We start from the raw sequence: 22,758 nt of genomic DNA, 5'->3' as shown, positions 1-22,758 counted from the left end.
GACTGCTATTACTTCTTGGGCTGCTGCCCTCTCTCCTTTGGGGAAACTCGCGGCTGTGGCTAGCCACTTTCGACATGGCTCCATTCCAGGACTCCCCAGGGCGGCGAGGACGCAGCCGACCACCATGTCTCTCCCAGACCTTCCTTGGCGCGCGCACGCTGCATGGCCCTCCTTTAAGAACGCCAGGGCGGGAACCTCAGGGGCGTCTCCTCTTGATGACATCACTAGCCCTGGACTCTTAAGCACCATCGGGGCCTGGCTCTAATCGACTTGGCAACGAGTTCCTTCCTTGCTGAATCCTGCTGATCTCTTTACGGACACTGGTTCTTGGTTCCTGCTCCTCCTGGCGTGAGACACTCTCAGGTACCCGCACTTTGGGGGTCCTGCTCCTGTCTCTGGCTATATGCTCCTTGGAGGGCTCTGTGCCTCGGACATTGTCTACCAGTTCCCCTGCTTCTCGGGGTTGTTCCCGAAACTACTCTACTCGTGGAGACTCAACATTGGTGTACCCCGCTCTGCAGACCATTGTCTTACGATTCTGCATTGTGGAGACCCAACGTAGGTGTACCCCACCCTGCGGACCATTGCCTCACGACTCTGCTTCGTGGAGACTTAGTGCTGGTGTACCCTGCTCCATGGGCCATTGCCTTTCGCTTGTGACTGAGCTGTGCCCCCCGCTCATTGGGGTAGCACGTTGTGTACCTTGTGACTGTGCCATGCTTCCCTGCTCCTCAGGGCAGCGCCTTGTGTATTCCTGTGACTACGCCTCACTCCCCACTTCTCGGGGTAGTGTCCTGCTTTATCTCAGAGACTGTACCGCACTCCCCCGCTCCTCGGGGTAGTGCCATCTTGCACAGCCAGAGACCTCTGGGCTTCCCCGCTCCTCTGGTAAGCCTGCGTCATTCCTCCCGTGCTGACTCTCTCTGTGGCTCCGCACTCCTCCATACCCTGACTGCATTCCCTGCTCCTCGGGGCCTGCTCTGCACTTCACCACTAGGAGGACCTATTCTGGCAATCGTATCCACACCCCATCTCCTGCTCTCTCTGTACTCTCTGGGCTGTGTCTCCTATTGCTGCAGACCTTGCCTCCTGACAGTGTGCCTCAGTGGGGCTCCTCCCCATGGGTGGTACCATCTCTCACCTTGGGCCAAGGGCCAACTAACCCACGAATCCTAACAGATCCCATGCTACTAATGCCAGTAACAGAAATGGCTATTCCCTAAGTCAGCTAGATTATCAGCAGGTAATGGACTTCTCTTCCAAGAAATTATACAAACCTTTTTTAAAACTGGCTACACTAACTGCACTAACCACATCCTCTGGCAACAAATTCCAGAGTTTAGTTGTGCGTTGAGAGAAAAAGAATTTTCTCTGATTAGTTTTAAATGTGCTACTTGCTAACTTCATGGAGTGCCCCCTAGGCCTTCTATTATCTGAAAGAGTAAATAACCGATTAACATTTACCCATTCTAGACTTTATAGACCTCAATCATATCCCACCTCAGCCATCTCTTCTCCAAGCTGAACAGCCGTAAGCTCTTTAACCTTTCCTCATAGGGGAGCCATTCTATCCTCTTTATCATTTTGGTCGCCCTTCTCTGTATCTTCTCCAGAGCAACTATATCTTTTTTTGAGATGTGGCGACCAGAATTGTACACAGTTCTCAAAGTGCAGTCTCACCATGGAGCGATAGAGGCATTAAAACATTTTCCGTTTTATTCACCATTCCCTTCCTAATAATTCCTAACATTCTGTTTGCTTCTTTTGATTGCCACAGCACACTGAGCTGATGATTTCAATGCATTATCCACTATGATGCCTAGATCATTTTCCTGGGTGGTAGCTCCTAATATGGAACCTAACATTGTGTAACAACAGCAAGGGTTATTTTTCCCTATATGCAACACCTTGCACTTATCCACATTAAATTTCATCTGCCATTTGGCTGCCCAGTCTTCCAGTCTCGCAATGTCCTCCAGCAATTTATCACAGTCCTCTTGTGATTTAACTACTCTGAATAATTTTGTATCATCTGCAAATTTGATTACCTTAATGTATTGATATTGCAATGATGTTCAATAATATGGGTCTTCAGAGTGTGAGATGTGTTAACCACATACAAAAAAGAGCAAGGGCACTGAATGACATAAATAACACAGCGGGATATACAAGTAGTGCAGAATTTTTAAAGAAAATAATTTACCCATTTGAGGTTAAACAAAAGCTGTGTATTTAAAACCATTTTATAGTCCATTTATATCTCACCCAGGCACTCCTTCAAATGCTTCCTGGAACAATAGGGCTTTCAGTTGTGTATGAAATGAGCAATAATTTTCCAATAACCAAAGAGATTTGAGTAAAACGTTCCCTAAACAAGGGCCTATTATTGAGAGAGCCTGATTTCTCGTCGTTTTCAAGTGAGTAAACCTTGCATCAGGGATTGATGATAGGCTCTTACCCTGGGAACGGAGAGCTCAAAAAGAACGTTTATAGCTATGAATGTTACTTTTGTAAACTGTTGTGATCTTTACATGGAATGATGGTGTATAAAATGTCTAAATAAATAAATAATAGCTTGGATAAATAAAATGGACCATTACATTTCAAGGCTTTAAAAACTAAAGTTAAAATGTTAAATCTAATTCGGAATGTTATGTTATAGCTAAAAAATATTCACCAACATTACATGACCCACACAGATAGTGAACCAATTTTACCAAATCAGTGACTGCTCACACACAGGGGACAAAAAAGAAGACTCCAACAAATCTTGCAAATTTTTACCTCATTTATGAGTAAAAAAAATGGAGGTTTCTAAAAAAAACCAACTGAATAACATTGTAAAATAGACCAATAAGATTTAATAATATCAGTGACCTTTTCTATGTAGATGTTGTATAGCAACACATAAACCAATCCAGTCTGTATATATAGGAGATTTCTTAGATAATAAAAGGTCCTGATTAATGTATAAAGCTCTCTTATCCATCTAATTACCGACTTTTGGGTAAGCCCTTTGTGAAAAACGTTGCATTGTATCCAAAGCCTGAACTTTAAAATCCTCTGCACACATGAAAGAATTGGCCAACGGGAATGTTCTCGCCTTCATTTTGATAGCTGTCATTCATTCATGACGGAGACTTGTGTTGGTCACCTTTCAGAAAACAGAAGTTTCAAAACCATCATCAGTAATCCTAATCAACATATCTAATGAATAAGTAAACCATAAATTAACATCACAAGTATTCAGAAAAGAAAAAAATTCTAAAACATCAATGGACCCCCGCCAACCTAAAAAAAAAAAAAAAAGAAAGAATGTCATCTATATATCTAACCATCAACAACTCACCATCAGGAAAACTCCCCAATATGTGGTTATGTGCGGTAGCTATCTATGAGGTAGAGCACTCTGTGATCCCCTCTTTTAAAGCAGCCAACTTTATTCTTCAAAATCTTATTTGTATTTGGTTTTTTATTATTATTTTTTATATATGTATTGCAACCATGTACTTCTTGTTCACCAATGAACCGTGCATTTCGTTTCAAGTAAGTGTCTTCCCCCTGGCGGTCAGCTCGACCCTATGCAGCGTTCCCACTTCCTTTTGTAAATACTTATCGGTTCCGACTGAACTCCTGCGTCTCTGCAAGGTCGAAGCCACCTGCCCGACACTGGCCATGTTTCGACTGCTTGTCTGCTTCAGGGACCATGGAGGAATCTCGCTCACCGCTTACGGTTCAAATTTCATTTGCCGGTTTGAACAGAGTGATTGATCTATATATCTAAGCCAAACCCATATGTGTGACTAATATTGTGATGGATAAATAAACCGTTTCTCAAATTCAGTAACCTAAAGGCAGGCAGTAATAAGGACCATAGTGGCCTCATTGCCATTCCCTTAATTTGCTGGTAAAATTCATCACTAAGTTGAGAAAGTTTTGGTTAAAGCCAAATAAGCTAAGTGAACCAGAAAATCTGTTGGAACACAAAGATAGGAGATCCCCTATCTAAAAAAGTGCAGCTTCAGTTTGAGGGATATTCATCAGTATCTAAACTCACCAATAAGTTCGTCACCAGACAGAGGTGGAACCTGGTCTAATAACTGAGATGAGTCACATACATTCGAACGATTGAGCAGAACAAAAGGTTGAAGAAATCCATCTATAAGTTTGGACAAGAGTTCTAGCAAAGATCAGATTTCTGAAAGAACAGGGGGACCAGGAGGTGCTGTAAGGGATTTATGGATCTTAGATAAGATGTAAAACACAGGGGTACATGGATGTGTTTCCACAAGAAACTGAGCTTCCTTTGTGGTGATAAAATGATCAGACTGCTCAAAGCAATCTCACAGACTAATTTAACCAAATTTAATGAGGGATCATAGGAAACTTTCAGAAAATAAGAGGTGACCAATAACTGTCTCTATTCCTCCTGTTCATAGTTGCAAAGATTGGGAATAACCCTATACCCTCCTTTATCAGCCAGTTTTATCACTACATTGTTATCAGAAACCAAACACTGAACCACTAATCTTTCCTATCTAGTAAAATTAACAAGGTTGGAAAAGAGATGGATTGTTGCAAAATGGTCAGTCCTATGTTCAAAAGCCACAGTTAATGGATTAGTTACCTGGAGGTGCCCAGCTAGATATTTTAGGTACAACCGAAGGGTCCGAAACCATAGAAGGCTTGCTATGAAAAAAACAGTTTAATTTTTAACAACTGAAAAAAATGAAATAAACTAGATCTCACTTCAGAGGAGTCGTACAACACCATAGGCACAAAAGAGAGCACTTTATCGAGAACAGAGACTGAGATAAATTCAGGAAAGAGCCCTGGTTTTGGGTGCACGCTGTTTCTGAGTGCGTAGATACACAGGGCTGTGGGACTTGTTAGGGGGCCTGCCCCGGAAGCCAGGGTTTCCACATTGGTTGATACGGACCCCTAAAAAGGTACATGTCTGCTGATTGTCCTCATTGGATGAATCATCCGAGAACAAATCAAAACATAACCACCTTTTTATTTATTTATTTATTTATTTTTTGAACCAGCAAGATTGAGATTGCCAGGGATAAAAATACCCATATACTTGAGCACTATCATTTCTCTTGAATTTCTTCAAGCTCAGTTGTTTTAAATCCTTGCAGAAAGATTCAATGGACTGTTTTAAAGTCGGCTATTTCTGGATTTTAAGTCTGAGTTCATTAATATCTGAGTCCACCTTTTCAAGATCTACCAGCGAATGCACATTTTTTCATCCATGTATTACATCGAATGAGTAATACATATTGATCAGGGCTTGCAAGCACATTTTCATATTTTAAACCAGTAGGCCATTCAGAATAAATGCATGAGTATTCTATAGTAATAAGGAACTGCATGTATAATTTCAGCTTTTTGTGTAGCTCTGTAAATTGGGTATTCCTCTGAGAATTTTACATTCTTTAGTGTTCAACGCACTGAAGAACAGCTTACTTTATAATTGGGATTGTTGATGCTCTGTCAAACTTTATTTTTTGTTAGAGACTGGTATTGCTTTTTGTATGATTCTTATCTAAGGAATGTTTATTTTAAGTATGTAATATTTAGATTTAATAGAAGGTTGTATTCTCATAAATATGTTTTACTTTGTATAACCTTTTCTTACTTCTGTTTGCTCCTTTATATTAGTCTACTTTGTATCTTGAATATATTAGCCAATTATGTTTTTACATAGTTTTAAAATAACAACTACTAAATTTACTATGTTTAAAAATCAGTTATCTCAAGTAAAGTCATATAAATTACAAGCTTTTAATTATGAAATGTCACTTTTGTTTTGGATTGAAATACAATGGAACTATCTGATTTTTTTTTTTTTTTTGATTTTTTTATTTTGATATATATTTTCTTGAAGAAACTGCACTCAACATCAGCAGAGTTTCCCATGCTGTTAATTAAAATTAATGCTTTCTCTGCCGGTTGTGGGACATAAACAGCGGTAGACTTTCAAAGTACATGCAGGTCTATGTCAGCTGGTGAATGGTTGGCCACACATGCAAATGCGAGAAACTTTGTATAAAGAGGAATTATTTTAAGCGTGAAAATCCTCAGAGAGGTGGCCATGTTAGTCTGATGTAGCAAGAAATGACATAGGCAGGTGGCATATTATAGACTAACTGATTTATTGGCTCATGCAATAAACTGGTTAGTCTCTAAGATGCCACCCACCCCTGTCATTTATTCTAAAAGGACATCATTCCTCCCAGGAATTGTATTAAACTCCTTCTTTGGTTTGACTTAAAAAGAGAGATTTGAGGGATCAAACACTGAATATCCTCTGTGCAGCCAAGCTCTCCTCCTCCCCTCCTGTTGCCTTTGATAAAGGAGGGGAGAAGGGAATAATAGGAAGGGAGAGGGGCCAGATTAGGGAGCAGAATGGCAGGACTCTTATCTGCTCTAGCCTCAGCTTCCCCCTTTCTCCTTCTATTCCCATGCAAACTACCTGGAAGCAGAGGGGATTAGTGGCCAGAGGAGTTGAGACAGGGGACTGTTGAATCAGCCTTGCAGGTACTGTAAATTTCCTTCAGATACTGAATTAGTTTGGGGGAGTTTGGAGTTTCATTGTGTGGCAGGTTGTAAATTATGTAGCAACAGGCTAATTATGCAGTTTCTCGGAGGGGTGGTGGGAGGCATTGTGTATTAGTTAGATTGTTGGTCAGAGTGTGCCCTTCTCAAACATTTCATATATCACTTTCCTCCTCAGGAGTGACCCATGAGCTGGCCAGCACTCTTGATATCCTGCCCACGTTGACAGCTCTGGTAGGGGCTCCTATTCCCAACATTACCCTGGACGGATATGATCTGAGTGAGGTTCTTTTCAGGGGTGGAAAGGTGAGGCCTCCTTCCACTGACCCTCCCTGAGCCCTCCTTTAGCTCTATCCCTTCCTCAGCCCCACCTGTTTTCATGACGTCCTCCTTCAGCATGCCTGTTCTCTCCATCATGCTTTCTCTGTTCTGCAGTTTCTCTCCTCTCTTTCACCTCTGACATTGGGGCTGACATTGTACGGTGAGCATAACTTTGCCGACCTCAGTCCCAGGCCTCTGTCCACGTTAACTTGTGAAAGTCACTGAACCTTCGTTTCCTCAAGCTTCAGTTGTAACCTCTTTAGGAAATGGACATTGCAACCGTGTGACTAACCTTCTGTAGTGCTGAGTACACTGATGGTGCTATCACAATGAAAAGGATTACTATTACCACAACCTGACTCCTGGAGCTAGGACTTCCATTGCTTATTCAGTCTGCCTGCATAACTCCCTCAGCTGTGTTTCCTGGGACTATCGCTATGGCTCACATGACTTTTCTTCATTCTCCAGAGTAAACGGAATATCATGTTCTTTTACCCACCATCTCCGAAGGAAGACCTGGGTGTCTTTGCAGTGCGATATGGCAAATATAAAGCCCACTTCTTCACACAAGGTAGCTATTGCTCCCAGGCTGCCAACTTCTTATCCAGATCTTCCAGCATCTATCTACTGAATGACTGATAAGTGAATTTTGTTTCTGTCCCTGTCATGCCTACCTGCTGAGTCACTGTTGAGTGAATATTACTTTTGCCCTGATTCACCTACCTGATGAGTTAGTGATGAGTGAATTTTACCCCGTCTCCAGTACTTCTTTATTTATTGACGGGATGATACAGTAAAACACGCGAGAGAGCCGGCGAGCGCCCATTCTTCCGACGAGCAACCAGGCCACTCTCCTGGGCGTGATTCAGTAAGCAAGAGCATGCAAATGAGGGCCCGTGGTAAAAAGGAGGCGCTAGGGACACTAGCGCATCCCTAGCGCCTCCTTAATGACAGAAGTGGCGGCTGTCAGCGGGTTTGACAGCCGACGCTTAATTTTACCGGTGTTGGTTGACGAACCCGCCATCAGCCACGGGTTTGGAAAACAGACGCCGGCTAAATTGAGCGTCCGTCTTCCAACCCTCAGGCCGCAGGCAGATTTTTTTTTTTCTTTTTTTTAAGAATTTTTCTTTTTTTTTTTTTATTTATGGGGCCTCCGACTTAATATCGCTATGTTATGTTATGTTGACAATCACATGAATCTTTGGAAACTCTGTTAAACATCAAAACTTTGTAAACTGTTGTGATGGCGAAACTGAACGACGGTATATAAAACTTGATAGATAAATTCAGAGGTATTTATTGTAAAATTGACATCATTAAATAATTTTAGACCTTATAAGTTATGAAAATTCTAACAAGTTGAGTTGATTTGTACACTGCAGTCTCTGCTAGCTGCATTGCACAAATCTACTCCTTTTCATCACTTGTAAGATCTAAAATTCTTTAATGATGTCAACCCACCTCCCGAAAACTGACCCCGAATCAAAGTGCCCCCTTACAATGGTCCATATATAGAGTATCAGACTGAGCCTTATAAAGGGAGTTTCTCTGTCCCTCTCCCTACCAAGGAGCTACAGCAAAGCAGTGTGTGTAACATATGTGCGCTGGCTGAGGAAAATTAGGGGTTCTGCGCATCAGTGCTGGGAACTTCCCGGCTATTTAAAATTCGCTTAGCTCCCATGCGGCCCACTTACAGGTGTATGTGGCCATTTTTGTGCGCATAAGGTTTTTAAAATCTACCCCCTCTATCTGTTGAACTATTGATGTCCCCTTCTCTCTGGCACTGCTCTATTACCTCACCTCCCAAATAATGGCACCCAGTAACACAATGAATATTTTTCTGATCTTGCCAACTAAAAGAATTGTAAGCTCACACACGTATTACTTTTTCTGTGCTCCAGGTGCTTCTCACAGTGAGACGACTCCAGATCACGATTGCCACATCACGGCCTTGCTGACTCGCCATGATCCCCCACTGCTTTTTGACCTAGAAGCTGACCCAGCTGAGAACTATAACCTTCTGGCAGGAGGCATGAAGCCCGAGTACCTGCAGATCCTGAAGGAGATCCAGCAAGAGAAAGAAAATTTTGAAAGCAAAATGGTGTTTGGAGAAAGTCAGCTGGAGAAGGGGGTAGACCCCTCTCTGGAGCCCTGCTGTAACCCTGACTGCACTCCAAAACCTTCCTGCTGCCATTGTGCCTAGTGATTCCACACAAAAGTGACCACCTGGGATAATAAGTTTTGAAAGGTGCAAATAATTGTGACGGTATACATATACGGCTACTATCAATATTATAAACAAGAAGAAGAAAGGACCCTACTAATGAAACATTCTGTCACATTATTTACTATATAATCCACAACTATTAAATATATCAAATATTATTACGGTAATCATAAACATATATTTTTTGTTTTGCAAAATATGCAGTCCTAAAACTAAACACAGCCATACATCATTAGAACACCACACTTACATATTATAAAAACATAATAATACATATTCTAGTAGTTCATACATATATCAATTTAAAATTTACCATAACTAATGGCTTATTTGTTAACACAAGACTATTATTACCTATACTGAATAAATATATCTTTTTACAATCTCAAGTGGAACCACATGTTCAATATATTGAAAACAATGCATATATAAACCATATCACTCCTAACCATTTTTCAGTTATTAACTCATAGGTACAGGTCGATATTTATGATAACTAAATTGTTAACATAAAAGCTTTCTATCTGTTCTAGATAAATGTTTCATTTTTCTCTCCCAGAGTTACTCTGCCTTCTCCATGCAAATATTTCACTTTGTTTAGCTCAGACGAGGGTTTCTTTTTTCACCATCACTGATGGCTTCTTCAGGGGATTCTATTTCAATTATCATAAATACTTCACTGAACAACTAGCAGATGAAAGCTGAAAAATCTGTACAAGCTGGTATTATTAAAATGATGTGCAAACTTTAAAAGTACATCTATTAAAGATTCAGCTACGACAGGTAAGAGCTGACTCATCCTGGTGGATAGTGTCAGCTGATATTACAGCTTTATACACCAGAATTCCACAAGAAGAGGCTTTATCCATAGTTGATAATGTTGTGGAGACAATACAAACAACTCCACAAGTAAGACAGTTAAGAGCATAAGAACATGCCATACTGGGTCAGACCAAGGGTCCATCAAGCCTAGCATCCCGCCTCCAACAGTGGCCAGTCCAGGCCATAAGAACCTGGCAAGTACCCAAAAACTAAGTTCATACATGAATTGTCAGAAATAGTACTTACAAAGTCCTTTGTTTTTGGAGAACTGCATCAACAGTTTAAGGGGTGGATTTTAAAAGCCCTACACGCGCCAGGCATATTTTTAAAAGGCCCGGCGATGCGCGTAAAGCCCCGGGACGCGGGTAAGTCCTGGGGCTTGCAAAAGGGAGCGGGGCGGGGCCAGAGGCCTCCAACACAGCGGCCATTGCGAGCAAAAGGTAAGACAAGGGTTGGGGGGGTTAGAGTAAGGCTAGGGGGGGGGAAGGTTAGGGGAAGAAGTGGGAAGGTCAGGCCTACGGGGAAGGCAGCGGGGCTCGGTGCGCACACAGTGCACAATTGTGCACCCCCTTGCGCGCGCCGACCCCTGATTTTATAACTTGCATGCGCCTGCAATGATACATAAATTTTGGGGGGGGGGAAGCAGCATTATTACCTGAAAAATTTGTGATTTAACTATCCCATGTGATTGACACTGGTATATATTAAGTGAAAACACTGCATGCATGCAAAACGTTTTTGGGCAAAGAAAAGTTTAAGATCTTTGTAGTGATAAATGAACAAATGGGGCATGTTTTAGTATTTTGTGTTTAGGGTTATAGGGCCATTGTTTTGTTTTTTGTTTATTATTTAGATTACAATATGATGGATGATTGATTGTATAGTGGTTTATGTTTGCGGACAGTGCTGAGAACAGTTAAAAACTGGATGAATGTATCTGTGTGTCATGGTGATATTGCTGCAAAGAGCAGGTAGGGTCATCTAAGGTCTTCTGGTATTTGTAGCAGTAGTTATATGAGCAGAGATATACAATTATTGGCTAATTAAATTAGTGTTCTCTATAAAGGTGCCCGTAAAAAAAAGTTTTGAAACGCCATTACAGACAGGTACATTTTTAAAAGGAGCACGCGTTCGCCCATAACCGCGTGTATTGGCCACACGAGCAAAAATACACTCAATCATATAAAATATTCCTACTGCGCGTGTTTGTGTGGCACTTTTACGCGTGTACTTACAAGTGACCATGAGAGAGAGAATCTCTGTTAGAGAAACAATCTGACATTCTATTTTTTATTTATTTGTTTATTTGTTTGTTTTTCTATACCGACATTCAATTCAAAATATCATATCAGTTTACACCAAACAGAATTATCCTCAAATACACTATTGAGGATAGAATACAGTTAAACAGTTAAACCTTAAATATGCAATTAAAATATCATTTGAAAAAGTATCATAATAAAAAAAAAAGAAACATTCTATATTTATTTATTTATTTATTATTTGTAGGCTTTTATATACCGTTGTTTGGTACTGGTCATAACAACGGTTTACAGGTATATACCTCCCACTGTAAGAGGGTCACTTTCGACTCAGGGTGGGTTTGGGGAGGGGGCAGTGTTACAAAGGTCAACAGACCCTTGCGCCCTAGGCAGACCAATGCAACACTGCCCCCCCCCCCCCCCAAACCTACCCTAACTTGAAAGTGCCTCCCCTTACAATGGGAGATACAGAGTGTCAGATTGTCTCTTCCCTTCCCCCCCCCCCCCCCCCCCGCTGTTCAGGATCCCTCTGGCCCAAAATCTCCAGACTTGTTGCTCGCGGGCGGCCCACATATGCATGTATAGGGCCATTTCTGCGCAAGCAACGCTTTCCAAATCTACCTGAGAGAGTCTAGCGATGAAACTGTATTTTCCTGCCCCCAACAGTGGAGAGCAGTGTTCCATAGATGCATTTTTAAAGTTTGCACTTCATTTTAATAATACCAGCTTGTACAGATATTTGAGCTTTCTCTGGTAATTCGGTGAAGTATTTATGATAATCGATATAGAATCCCCCTGAAGAAGCCATCGATAATGGTGAAAAAAGGAATCCTTGTTGGGACTAAGCAAAATGAAATATTTGTGTGAAGTAGACAAACTCTGGGACAGAAAAACGAAACATTTATCTAGAAGAGATAGTTTTTACATTAACAATTTAGTAGGTATAAATATGGATCTGAACTTATGAATTAAAAACTAGAAAATAGGAGTGATATGATTTATATATGCATTGTTTTCAATATATTGCGCATGTGGTTCCACTTGAGATTTAGTTATTCAGTATAGATAGTAGTCTTGTGTTAGTTAACCATATCTAATGGTTTACTTGTTAAGAAGTAAAATGGTATATGTATGAACTATTTGAATATGTAGTTATTATGCTTTTATAATTTGTAAATATGGTGTTCTAATGACGTACGGCTGTTTTTAGTTATAGGACTGCGTGTTTTGCAGTATATGTATTTGTGATTGAAGTAGTAATATTTGATATAGTTAATAGTTGGTGGGTTATATGTTAAATAGTGTGACAAAATGTTTCATTAGTAGGGTCTTTTTTTTCTTCTTGTTCTTTATGACAGGTTTTGAGCCACTGCTGGGTGACTGGAACATTCAAGCACAAACCTAGAGAGGATGGGGTCCCTAAACCAGTACCTTAACAAAGTAAAAGTGCCCTCTTTCTGAAGGCCCTTCATATGGTATAAGCCATATCCCTTCACAAACCTGCAGCTGTTCTAGGGCGATGGCCAGGTGTGGATATATATAACTCAAGAGGAATAGTGTTAGATTTCTGGTTATTCTTCTAGATGGCTGTTATTTTTCTAACCTCAGACTTCTTCTTCTCATTGATTTCATTGATCTTCATTACTGATGGGCAACTGTGCAACTTGTAGTAAAAGACCCACTCGCAACAAAAGGTATCGCCAACTATATCTCCAAAGAAAACTCTTCACCATCTACTGTAAAATTTTGTATGTGAAACGGGACCGCATCAGTAAGCCTTAGATGACGTGCTCGGTGCAACCAAGCCGTCCGGTCTTCTCAATCATTTGCGGCCCGTCAAATTGTTTTGTAAAGTTCACCATCCGGTGTTGACTAAAGATCTTATTTATATAGCCCTTTGACGCTTAGGATATTGGTCAACATTCAATCTAAGTGACTCTTATAAGAATTCAAAGCTGATGACTTGACATCGGCCGTGTTTCGCAGCCCCTCGGCTGCTTCCTCAGGAGTCAATGATATCAACAAGAGTCTGTTCAGTCGGGAACCATGTCTCCATCAATTTGTTTGAAAAACGCCGGGCTAGAGACTCTAGCCCGGCGTCAAAGGGCTATATAACTAAGATCTTTAGACAACACTGGATGTTGAACTTTACAAAACAATTTGACGGGCTGCAAATGATCGAGAAGACCGGACGGCTTGGTTGCACCGAGCACGTCGTCTAATGCTTGCTGATGTGGTCCCGTTTCACATACAAACTTTTACATAAATAAATTTTACAGTAGATGGTGAAGAGTTTTCTTTGGAGATATTGTTGGCAATACCTTTTGTTGCGAGTGGTTCTTTTGAGCATACAGGTTCGCAGTGCTGCTCGTTGTGTTTTGTCTTATAACAACTTGTAGTAAATACATAGCCATATTTCTCAAGTTCTATTTCCTCTGCCTGTAGACAGTAGGTATCTTTATACAGACATTGCAAATAACTTTGCTTGTGACTCTAATTACATTATGTAGACTTACAGGACAGAGGGGGAAAGAGAAAATGTATCTAATACAGAGCTGAGACTTTATGTGAAAGGGACAGGTCAGAATAATACAAGAGTGATCTAACAATTGGCCTAAACTGAGATTAGAGTATGGAGAAAAACAGAGAAGTAGATAAATAGAATGGAGCAGCAAGTGTGTAGGATTGTGGATGAAGTGTATAATAGATGGGCAATGATTTCATCTATATTCATCTACAGATCTATATTCTAGTCAGGGATATACAGGCAAATTTTTTTTGTTAATTTGTTTTTTTTGGAGGATCGTATGTGTTTATTTTAGGTTTATTTTTATTTTTTCATGGAAGTGAAAAATACATACAATTTTTTTTTCTTTTGTTTTGAAAGGAAAGAAAAATGGGCTCCATCCCATTTTATACTTTTTGTTTCAAACAAATACACATATCTGCTAGATAGATGATGTCATAAAGGGATAGATTGATTTATAGATGATAGAATGCAGGATGGACATATAAGATTCAGACAAGTGAACTGGGAAATGGAACTTTGGATGATAGCATGGTGGATGGATACAGTGAAGAACAAATGATAGGTAGAAAAATGGAAGCTTGGCTGCTGTTTGATATAAATGGATGATGTAATGAAATGGGTAAATTAATATATAGATATAGAGAGATATATAAGAACATAGGAAGTACCATGCAGGGTCAGACCAAGGTCCATTGAGCTTCACACCCTGTCTTAGACAGTGGCCAGTCCGGTTCACAAGTACCCAGCAGATTCCCCATAGTTGATCTATTTCTTGGATGTCACTCCTGGGGATAAACACTGGATTGCTCAAGTCTACCTGGCTAAGAATTGTTTACGGACTTTTTCTTCAGGAACTTTTGAACCCCAATATATGATGGGAGTGGAGGAGTAGCCTAATGGTTAAAGCAGTGGGTTATAATCCAAGGAAACCAGGGTTCAAATGCTGCTGTCACTCCTTGTGACCTTGGGCAAGTCACTTTACCCTCTGTTACCTCAGGTACAAAATTAGATTGTAAGCCCTGTGGGGATAGGAAAATACCTACAGTACTTAAATGTAATCCACTTTGAAGTGCTGAAAAGTGGTTTATAAAAATCTAAATAAAAATGATAGCTACTTTGACCACCTCTTCTGGTAACAGATTCAAGAGCTTTATTGTGTGCTGAGTGAAAAAATACTTATTTATTTGAAAAATTGTATATAACACTTATAAATTACTAAGTGGTTTATAATAAAATATTCATAACTAATGCAATAAAGATAATACACACATTTTATTTAAACATATACAATAAAAACAAAAACCAAAAAGAAAACATTGATACCCATGACTACTAGAAGTTTTCTAAAAAATAGTATCAAAAATTGCTACAATCATCATACCCATGGCTGCAGAGGTTCACTTTCTAAAATATAGCCCATTCTATTAATACGTTATACTATTACATCTAGGGCTACAAGAAGTTAACTTCCTAAGATTTGAATACTCCCATTATTCCTGCTTTCTTTTTGTCATAATCTAGGAAAGTCTACATGGTAAACATATATTACTATAAAATATTATAAGCCTAATTAAAATGATGGTTTTATCAATTTTCTAAATTTTACAAGCGAGATTTCTTTTTTAATCTCTAATGGTAATAAATTTCATAATGTAGGACTCTGGATCATAAAAAGCCACTCACGTGATTCATCAAGTTGTATTAACTTAAAAGAAGGAACTTCCAAAATTAATTGAACTCCTGACCATAAGGATCTCGTGGGCCGATATAATTTTAAATCTGCATTAAAAACCAGAGTTATAAGCCCATTTATCCCCTTAAAAACAAAAATAAAACCCTAAACTTAATTCGCCAAATTATAGGCAGCCAGTGATATTGCAATAAAATTGGTGTAATATGTTCTCTTAATGAAAGCCCAGAAATAATTGTGGCTGCTGAATTTTGTACATATTAGAGAGCGTGTATCGTAGACTGTGGTAAACCAAGAAGGAATATATTGCAATAATCAATAGGTGTCATAATTAACGAGTGCATGATTGTTTTTAAATCATCCTCTTTAAGATACGGATGTATCCTGCGTATTAAGCGAAGTTTGTAAAATGAGTTGCGAACAAGTTGATTTACTTGTAGGCATAGAGCTAAAGTGGTATCCATCAAAATTCATAAATTTTGAGCTTGTTTTACAATGGAAATCATATTTCCATTAATGGAAAAATTATTTGGAACTTGTTTGCCAGGTTCCTAGCTAAGTATAGATTTTTGGGGGGTTTTTTCATATTTACAGTTAACTGATTTTCTGTCAATTTTTGGCTAACAGTCATGATAGTAGCTTTCACTTTTTCTAAGGTCATCAAAAAAGAACCTTTAATAGATATGTAGAACTGAATATCATCAGCAAAAATACGGTGATCTATGTCAATGCCAGAAAAAACTTTACAGATCGGGGCAATCCCTTTTATCCTACAATCATGTAGCTCTTTTCTTTGATGGGTATATTCTCCAAGGGCACACAAAAACAATTTATATAGCTGGGACTGTCTTCCTTTGCCAATAGTTCCCTCCTCCTTGTGTCCCCAGGGATGAGTCGTTTCTGTGTGTGTGGGGGGGGGGGGGAGGGATGGAAGGGGGTGGGATCTAGTGTTTCTGGCCCAGGCAGTGAGGTGAATCTTTGATCAGTGTATAGATGGTTACTGTAGTGTTGAGGTTTCACTAGGACAGATGACGCAGGGCACAGGACTGGGTGTTGAAATAATAAAAGTTTACTAATTGTTTCAAAAGGTAATCAATTTTCAACTTGAATAAATAACTGAATGTACAGCTGGATATATCTCTTGCTCTGTGTACGTCCACTGGCTCAGGTTCCTGGGTGATTCTTAATACTCCTTCACTGAGCATGTGACAGACCCAGTCTCTGGGGTAATCCTATTCTGCACAGGGTCCCCTTTAGAAATATACAGTCCTACCTGAGTCCACCAGTTGATCTGAAATGGTTTGCAGCCTGCACCTGTGTCCCAGGGGGATTTTAAGATCCTGTGGAGGGTCTTCCGCCTTCTTCACTCTTTTTTTCCTTGTGACTATCCAGAGAGAAGGTCTGTTGATGCCAGAGACCAAGCACAACTGCCCAATCCCCACATGAGAGGAAGGGTGACCAAAATACCTCCTTTCAACAAAGAGAATAATTCTACTAAACTGTCCAAAACATTCTGAGGAGACAGTGTCACTGCAGTCCTTCTCTGACCTAGAAGGTCTTCAGTTTCCTGGCTTCTGGATCCAGGGAAAGGCCATCACCAGGAGAAATCCAGGCTGCACTCCAATAAAACAACTCTCAAAAGCAGAAAAATATTAACAAAGCTTCTTTGCACTAAATGGAGGGCTTTCCAATCTAGCATGGGGTACACAGAAAGGAATAGCCTTCCAAAAAGATACTTAGTGAGGGGGTAGGCCTCACTCTGGAACAAAAATAACAAGAGCTCACTCTTCAAAATCCAAAATCAAATGTCTCGCCTGTTCTAGCTTTAGTCCCTACTTATAACAGAGAGGTTCAGCCACTCAGGATGCCTCTGGGGGAGGAGCTGAATTGTGGTATTTCTGTAAGATGATTTGTAGGCTACTAGAGACATCTAGAGGCTAACCCCATAGGGGTGCCCCAATCAGTTATAATTCTGCCGATTTCTATAGTCCTAGTGTTGTTTCAGAGGGTGAATAACTGTTCCTTATTTACCCAATCCACCCCATTCGTGATTATATAAATCTCAATCATATTCCCTCTTGAGTCATTTCTTTTCCAAGCTAAAGAGCCCTAATCTGTTTTAGCCTTTCTCCATAAGGGAAGTTTTCAATCCTTTTATCAATTTTGTCACCCTTCTCTGAACCTTTTCTATATCTGCTATGTATTTTTGAGATGGGGCTACTAGAACTGCACACAGTACTCAAGGTTAGTCACATGGGAGAGGAAGTGACATCACCCCTCTGATATAGCCACTTAAGAAGTGAGCTTCCCATGTGGTTCTATTAAAAGCTGGTATCTGAACATTTCACATCACTGTAACCTGCTCTGCTTGTTTGCTGCAGTGGTGGTAAGCTGAGATGATCATTCAGAAGAAAATGCCTGAATTAAGAGTACTCTGATATTGGCTGTAGCATGAAAGGCAAAGAGGCGCATGTCGCAAAGACGGACCTGTAGTGCAAACTGAGTTGCAAGACAATTTAGATGAGAGGCCTGCTAATGTATCTAGCACATTCCTCTGGGAGGATTTCCCGCAATGGTTTCAAAAGTTAAAAACAGAAATCTCAGTTGGTAAAAGTGAGATTTTGGAGACTGTGTCAAATATGAAGCATGACATACAGGAAATCAGTAATTGGGTCAATGACCCAGAGCTCCTCCAAAGTTGGGATAATTCTGCTGTGGTAGCCTGGGCAGCAGGAGAGGCTACTGACAATGGAATTGGCAGCAGAGGTAATGGTTGTCTCCCGTAGACAAGCTGGAAAGGGGAAGACCCGTTGAAGAAGCAGGATGTGAATTGATGGCAAATTCTGCCCAAGGCAGTAATTCAGCCCAGTCGTTCTGTCTAGAGTTGACATAAGATTGCAGAAATAGTTTAAGCGTCCTATTCATTCTCTCAGTCTGACCGTTAGAATGAGGATGGTAGGCAGAAGTTAAGTCCAAGGTGATGTCAAAATTTTTACATAATGCTCTCCAAACCTTTGCAGTAAATTACACTCCTCTGTTGGATAGGATATGTTTGGGCATTCCTTGAAGATGGAAGATGTGTTTAATGAAGAGTTTTGCTAACTCAGTAGCAGAGGGTAATCCTGGTAATGCTACAAAGTGTGCCATTTTGGTAAAACGGTCGACCGTAACCCATATGGTGTTATTGCCGTTGGATGATGGTAGATCCACTACGAAATCAGTAGCGATATGGGTCCATGGTTCATCCGGTGATGGTAGATGCTGTAATAAGCCCCAAGGATGTCCGGGTGGTGGCTTTTGCTTGGCACAGACAGTGCAGGAACCCGCATACGCTTGCCCATCCTTTTTCATGGTTGGTCACCAATAGTATCTTTGCAACATTGCTAAGGTACGACTCTGTCCTGGACGGCCTGCCAGGCGGGAATCGTGTGCCCATTTCAACAGTCTTTTTCTTAAACCTCTGGCCACCACTGTCTTCCTGGCAGGTACCGTGTGGGTGGCTGCGAGAACCACTCTTTCGGGATCGATGATATGATGGGGTTCATCTGGCACGTCCTATGGTGAGAAGGAGCATGATAGGGCATCAGCCCGGGTATTCTTCTCTCCTGGACGGTATTTCAGAAAGAAGTCGAACCTGTTGAAAAACAGAGACCATCTTGCTTGATGGTGGTTGAGTTGTTGAGCATGTCGAAGGTACTCTAGATTCTTGTGATCGGTGTATACTACTATTTGGTGTTGTGCGCCTTCTAACCAGGGACACCACTCTTCAAAAGCCAGTTTGATTGCGAGAAGCTCCTTGTCTCCTATCCCATAATTTCTCTCAGCAGGTGAGAATCGCCTAGAAAAGAAGGAGCAAGGATGGAGCACATTGGATTCGCTGTACTGACTTAGAACCGCCCCCACACCAACGACGGATGCGTCAACCTCCACGATGAAAGGACGGTGTGGGTCAGGGTGGCAGAGACATGGCTTCTTTTGAAAAGCCTCTTTGAGCATCATGAAGGCTGAGATGGCTTCTGGAGACTAATTGGCAGGATTGGCTCCCTTCTTGGTGATAACAGTTAGAGGGACTGTCAATGATGAGTAGTTTTTAATAAAGGATCGGTAGTAATTGGTGAATCCCAAGAAGCGACGCAATGCCTTCAGGCCTGTGGGTTGAGGCCAGTCCCGGATACTCATAGGTTTCTTGGGGTCCATTTGAAAACCATTCTTAGAAACAATGTATCCCAGGAAGGGTACAGCTTCTTTGTGAAATTTGCACGTCTCAAGCTTTGCGTAAAGGTGGTACTCACGCAGGCTTCTTAGGACTTTCTTAACATCCTCCTGATGACTTTGCAGATCCTGAGAAAAGATCAGTATATCATCAAGATATACTACTACGCATTGATACAGTAAGTCCCGTAAGATGTCGTTCATCATATTTTGAAAGACTGCAGGTTCGTTACTTAAACCGAAGGGCATGAGGAGGTATTCAACGTGTCCATCACGGGTGTTAAAAGCAGTCTTCCATTCGTCTCCTCGAGTTGTAAGCTCCTTATAGGTCCTTATAGGTCCAATTTGAGGTCCTTATAGGTCCTTATAGGTCCAATTTGAGAATATTTTGGCCCCTTGGAGTCTAACAAACAGTTCAGATATTAAGGGCAGGGGTTACCTGTCCTTGATGGTAATCTCATTCAGACCCCTGTAGTCAATGCAGGGGCATAAGGTGCCATCCTTCTTCCCTACAAAAAAGAAGCCTGCACCAGCAGGAGATTTGGAAGGCCTGATAAATCCCTTTTGTAGATTTTCTTGTATATAGGTAGACATAGCTTTGATCTCAGCTACTGAAAGAGGGTAAACTCTTCTTTTGGGAGGTTCTGAATTTGGCTTCAGATTTATGGCACAATCGAACTCTCTATGTGGCAGAAGAACATCAGCTGCTTGCTTAGAGAAAACATCCTGGAAGGAGGCGTATTGTGGAGGTAAGCCAGGTAATGATGGAATAGTAGGCATGCAAATGAGCGGTGAAACTTCAGCAAGACACCGACCATGACAGTCTGGTCCCCACTGAGACAGTTCCAAGGTAGCCCAATTAAATTGTGGCATATGGGCTTGACGCCACGGCAGACCCAATACCACCAGATGCATGGCTTTTTCCAACACTAGAAAAGGAATTGATTCTGAATGTAGAGCTCCAGTGCGCAGGCCAATGGCCTGTGATCAATGAAACGTCTCCAGGAAGTGGTTCTCCATGGATGGATGACAATAGCAGAGGCTTAGCTATTGGTGTGGTAGGAATCCGTAGATGTTCGACCACTCATTTCAGAATAAAATTACCTCCGGCACCGGAGTCAATGAGAGTGAGAGTCTGAAATTCGAGACCTCCACAAAGCATACTGGTAATGATAATGGAGGAGTAGGAGAGGTAAGGCCCAGGAGAAGTCCTGCAGATCCCAGGCCTGTCAGTTTCCCGGACAAGTGGGACAGGTTTGGACTGCATGACCTAATTGGCCAAAGTACATGCACAACCCCATGCACTTGCGATAATGTCTCTCCTTAAAGGTCAAGTGGCTTTGGCCTAGTTGCATAGGCTCTTCCTCCTCTAGGAGTGCAGATGGTAAGCTGGAAGCAATAGGCACAGGTTTAAGATGGTTAGCCCCCCTCTGTAGACTTTTGTGGACTCTTAGCCTCTTGAGTACGATCGTGGATACGGCGGTCAATTCTCCCTGCTAGTTCCATCAGGGACTCAAGGGAATTAGGAAAATTACGAGCCACCAATTCATCCTTTATGTGAGAGTTGAGACCCTCCATGAATATAGCATGTAAGCATTCAGTGTCCCAATGTAGTTCGGATGCTAGAGTCTTAAATTCAATAGCAAAGTCTGTAAGTGGCTTGTTACCTTGCTGAAGGTTGAGCAAGGCAGATCCAGCAATGGTCTGGTGAGCTGGGTCATCAAACACAGACTTAAAAAGTTGTAGAAATCCTGGTAGGTCATTCAAGATAGGATCTTCATGTTCCTATAGCGGTGAAGCCCAGGCCAGGGCTCGACCTTCAAGGAACGACAGGATGTAGGTGGTCTTTGAAGCTTCAGTGGGAAAGAGGGTAGGCTGTAATGAAAAATGCATGCTCCATTGATTAATGAACCCTCTGCACATCTTGGCTTCACCCGTGAAGCGGGTAGGTGTGGATAAAGGTACAGTGGTCTTAAGGGTTACCACTGGTGACAGCAATTCCTTCACAGGAGGAGCTGAAGTGTTCAGTTAAACGTGTAACTGATTAAAGGCAGTAGCTAGGCTCTCCAAAGACTTTTGTTGTTCTGTGATCCGCTGGACTAGGCCAGGGATGGCCTGCAGGGCTGTGAGCTGAGCCGAGTCCATGGAGTTAGCAATCTGTTATGCTTGAGGCATTGTGGACCCTTGGTCGCAATGGAGATGACTCCTCCCATGGGGAGGAGCCGCGTGGGGAACCGCTGCGATAGGCTGACACAGATAGCAGACACAGAATGGATAGAGTCTTTATTGTACTGCTGTAGATAGATGATGAAAGCAGGAAGATAAGGCACTGATCCACAAAGTGCCAGTACATTCAACAGGCTCAGAAGTATAGCCTCACCCAGATGTTCACGATAGGCAGGAGCCCGCAGTGCCGTGGCTGGTGGGTGGAGTTGGAGCGCCGGATCATAGAGGTACTCATGGAATGAAGGCGTCTTCCTGGTGGTAGAATGCTGGGACTGAAGGTCTGTGGTGCAGGATATAAAGTAGATAGGCCCTCGAGGAGCGAGTACCCAATGGTCCAATATCCTGAAAGTAGAATAGAGAGAAGACTCCCAAGGAGTGGTTGTCTTAGTTAGTGAGGAACCCCGAAGGGAAGTTGGAAGCGAGAGACCCCTGAGGAGCGGGTGTCTAGAGCTTCTACTGGAGCGAGGCCCTTAGCGTGAAAGCGGCATCTAAGCATGCAGCTTAGAGGAGTCAGAGTAGCAAAGCGAAGTCTTTGCTAACTCAAAGTGGTAGTGGAGGCAGAGGCTAGATATACCCGGAGGTACTGACATCATGTGATTGGGCCGCCCCCGAGGTTCCCGCTTGACGTGTATTTGAGCATAGGAGATGTGCGCGTTTGCGCCCTAGGAGGCCACGGGAGTGAGCATGGCAGATGGGGATGCCCATGCTGGTCTGGAAACGCCGAGGCCCTCGGCACTCGGCACCGGAGGCAGCCATCTTGCCCAAAGAGATTGAAAGGGGAGAAAAAGAGGTAAGGCAGAGCAGTCGCAGCCGTCTGCGACCAATGGTCGCAACAGAACGAAATCACTGTGAACCTGGAAGATGTAGTAGGCCAGATTGATAAACTAAAGCGTAGCAAATCACC

At 41.7% G+C, this 22,758-nt stretch overlaps 1 protein-coding gene across 2 annotated transcripts in view; it reads left to right on the top strand.

Moving 5' to 3' along the window:
* ARSA (arylsulfatase A) overlaps window positions 1-9,501 on the top strand; it is a 34,109-nt gene extending 24,608 nt beyond the window's left edge. For both annotated transcript variants that reach the window (XM_029616176.1, XM_029616175.1), the window contains exons 7-9: window positions 6,743-6,870; window positions 7,354-7,456; window positions 8,787-9,501. In XM_029616176.1, the coding sequence (XP_029472036.1) occupies window positions 6,743-6,870; window positions 7,354-7,456; window positions 8,787-9,088 (533 nt within the window). In that variant the 3' untranslated portion in view covers window positions 9,089-9,501. The remainder of the gene's footprint in view (window positions 1-6,742; window positions 6,871-7,353; window positions 7,457-8,786) is intronic.
* Window positions 9,502-22,758: the final 13,257 nt, after the last annotated feature.

Source organism: Rhinatrema bivittatum, chromosome 9 (genome assembly GCF_901001135.1).
Source record: "Rhinatrema bivittatum chromosome 9, aRhiBiv1.1, whole genome shotgun sequence".
Taxonomy (NCBI): domain Eukaryota; kingdom Metazoa; phylum Chordata; class Amphibia; order Gymnophiona; family Rhinatrematidae; genus Rhinatrema; species Rhinatrema bivittatum.
Note: the sequence above shows the minus strand (reverse complement) of the source record. Positions and strands in the feature narration are given on the sequence as shown.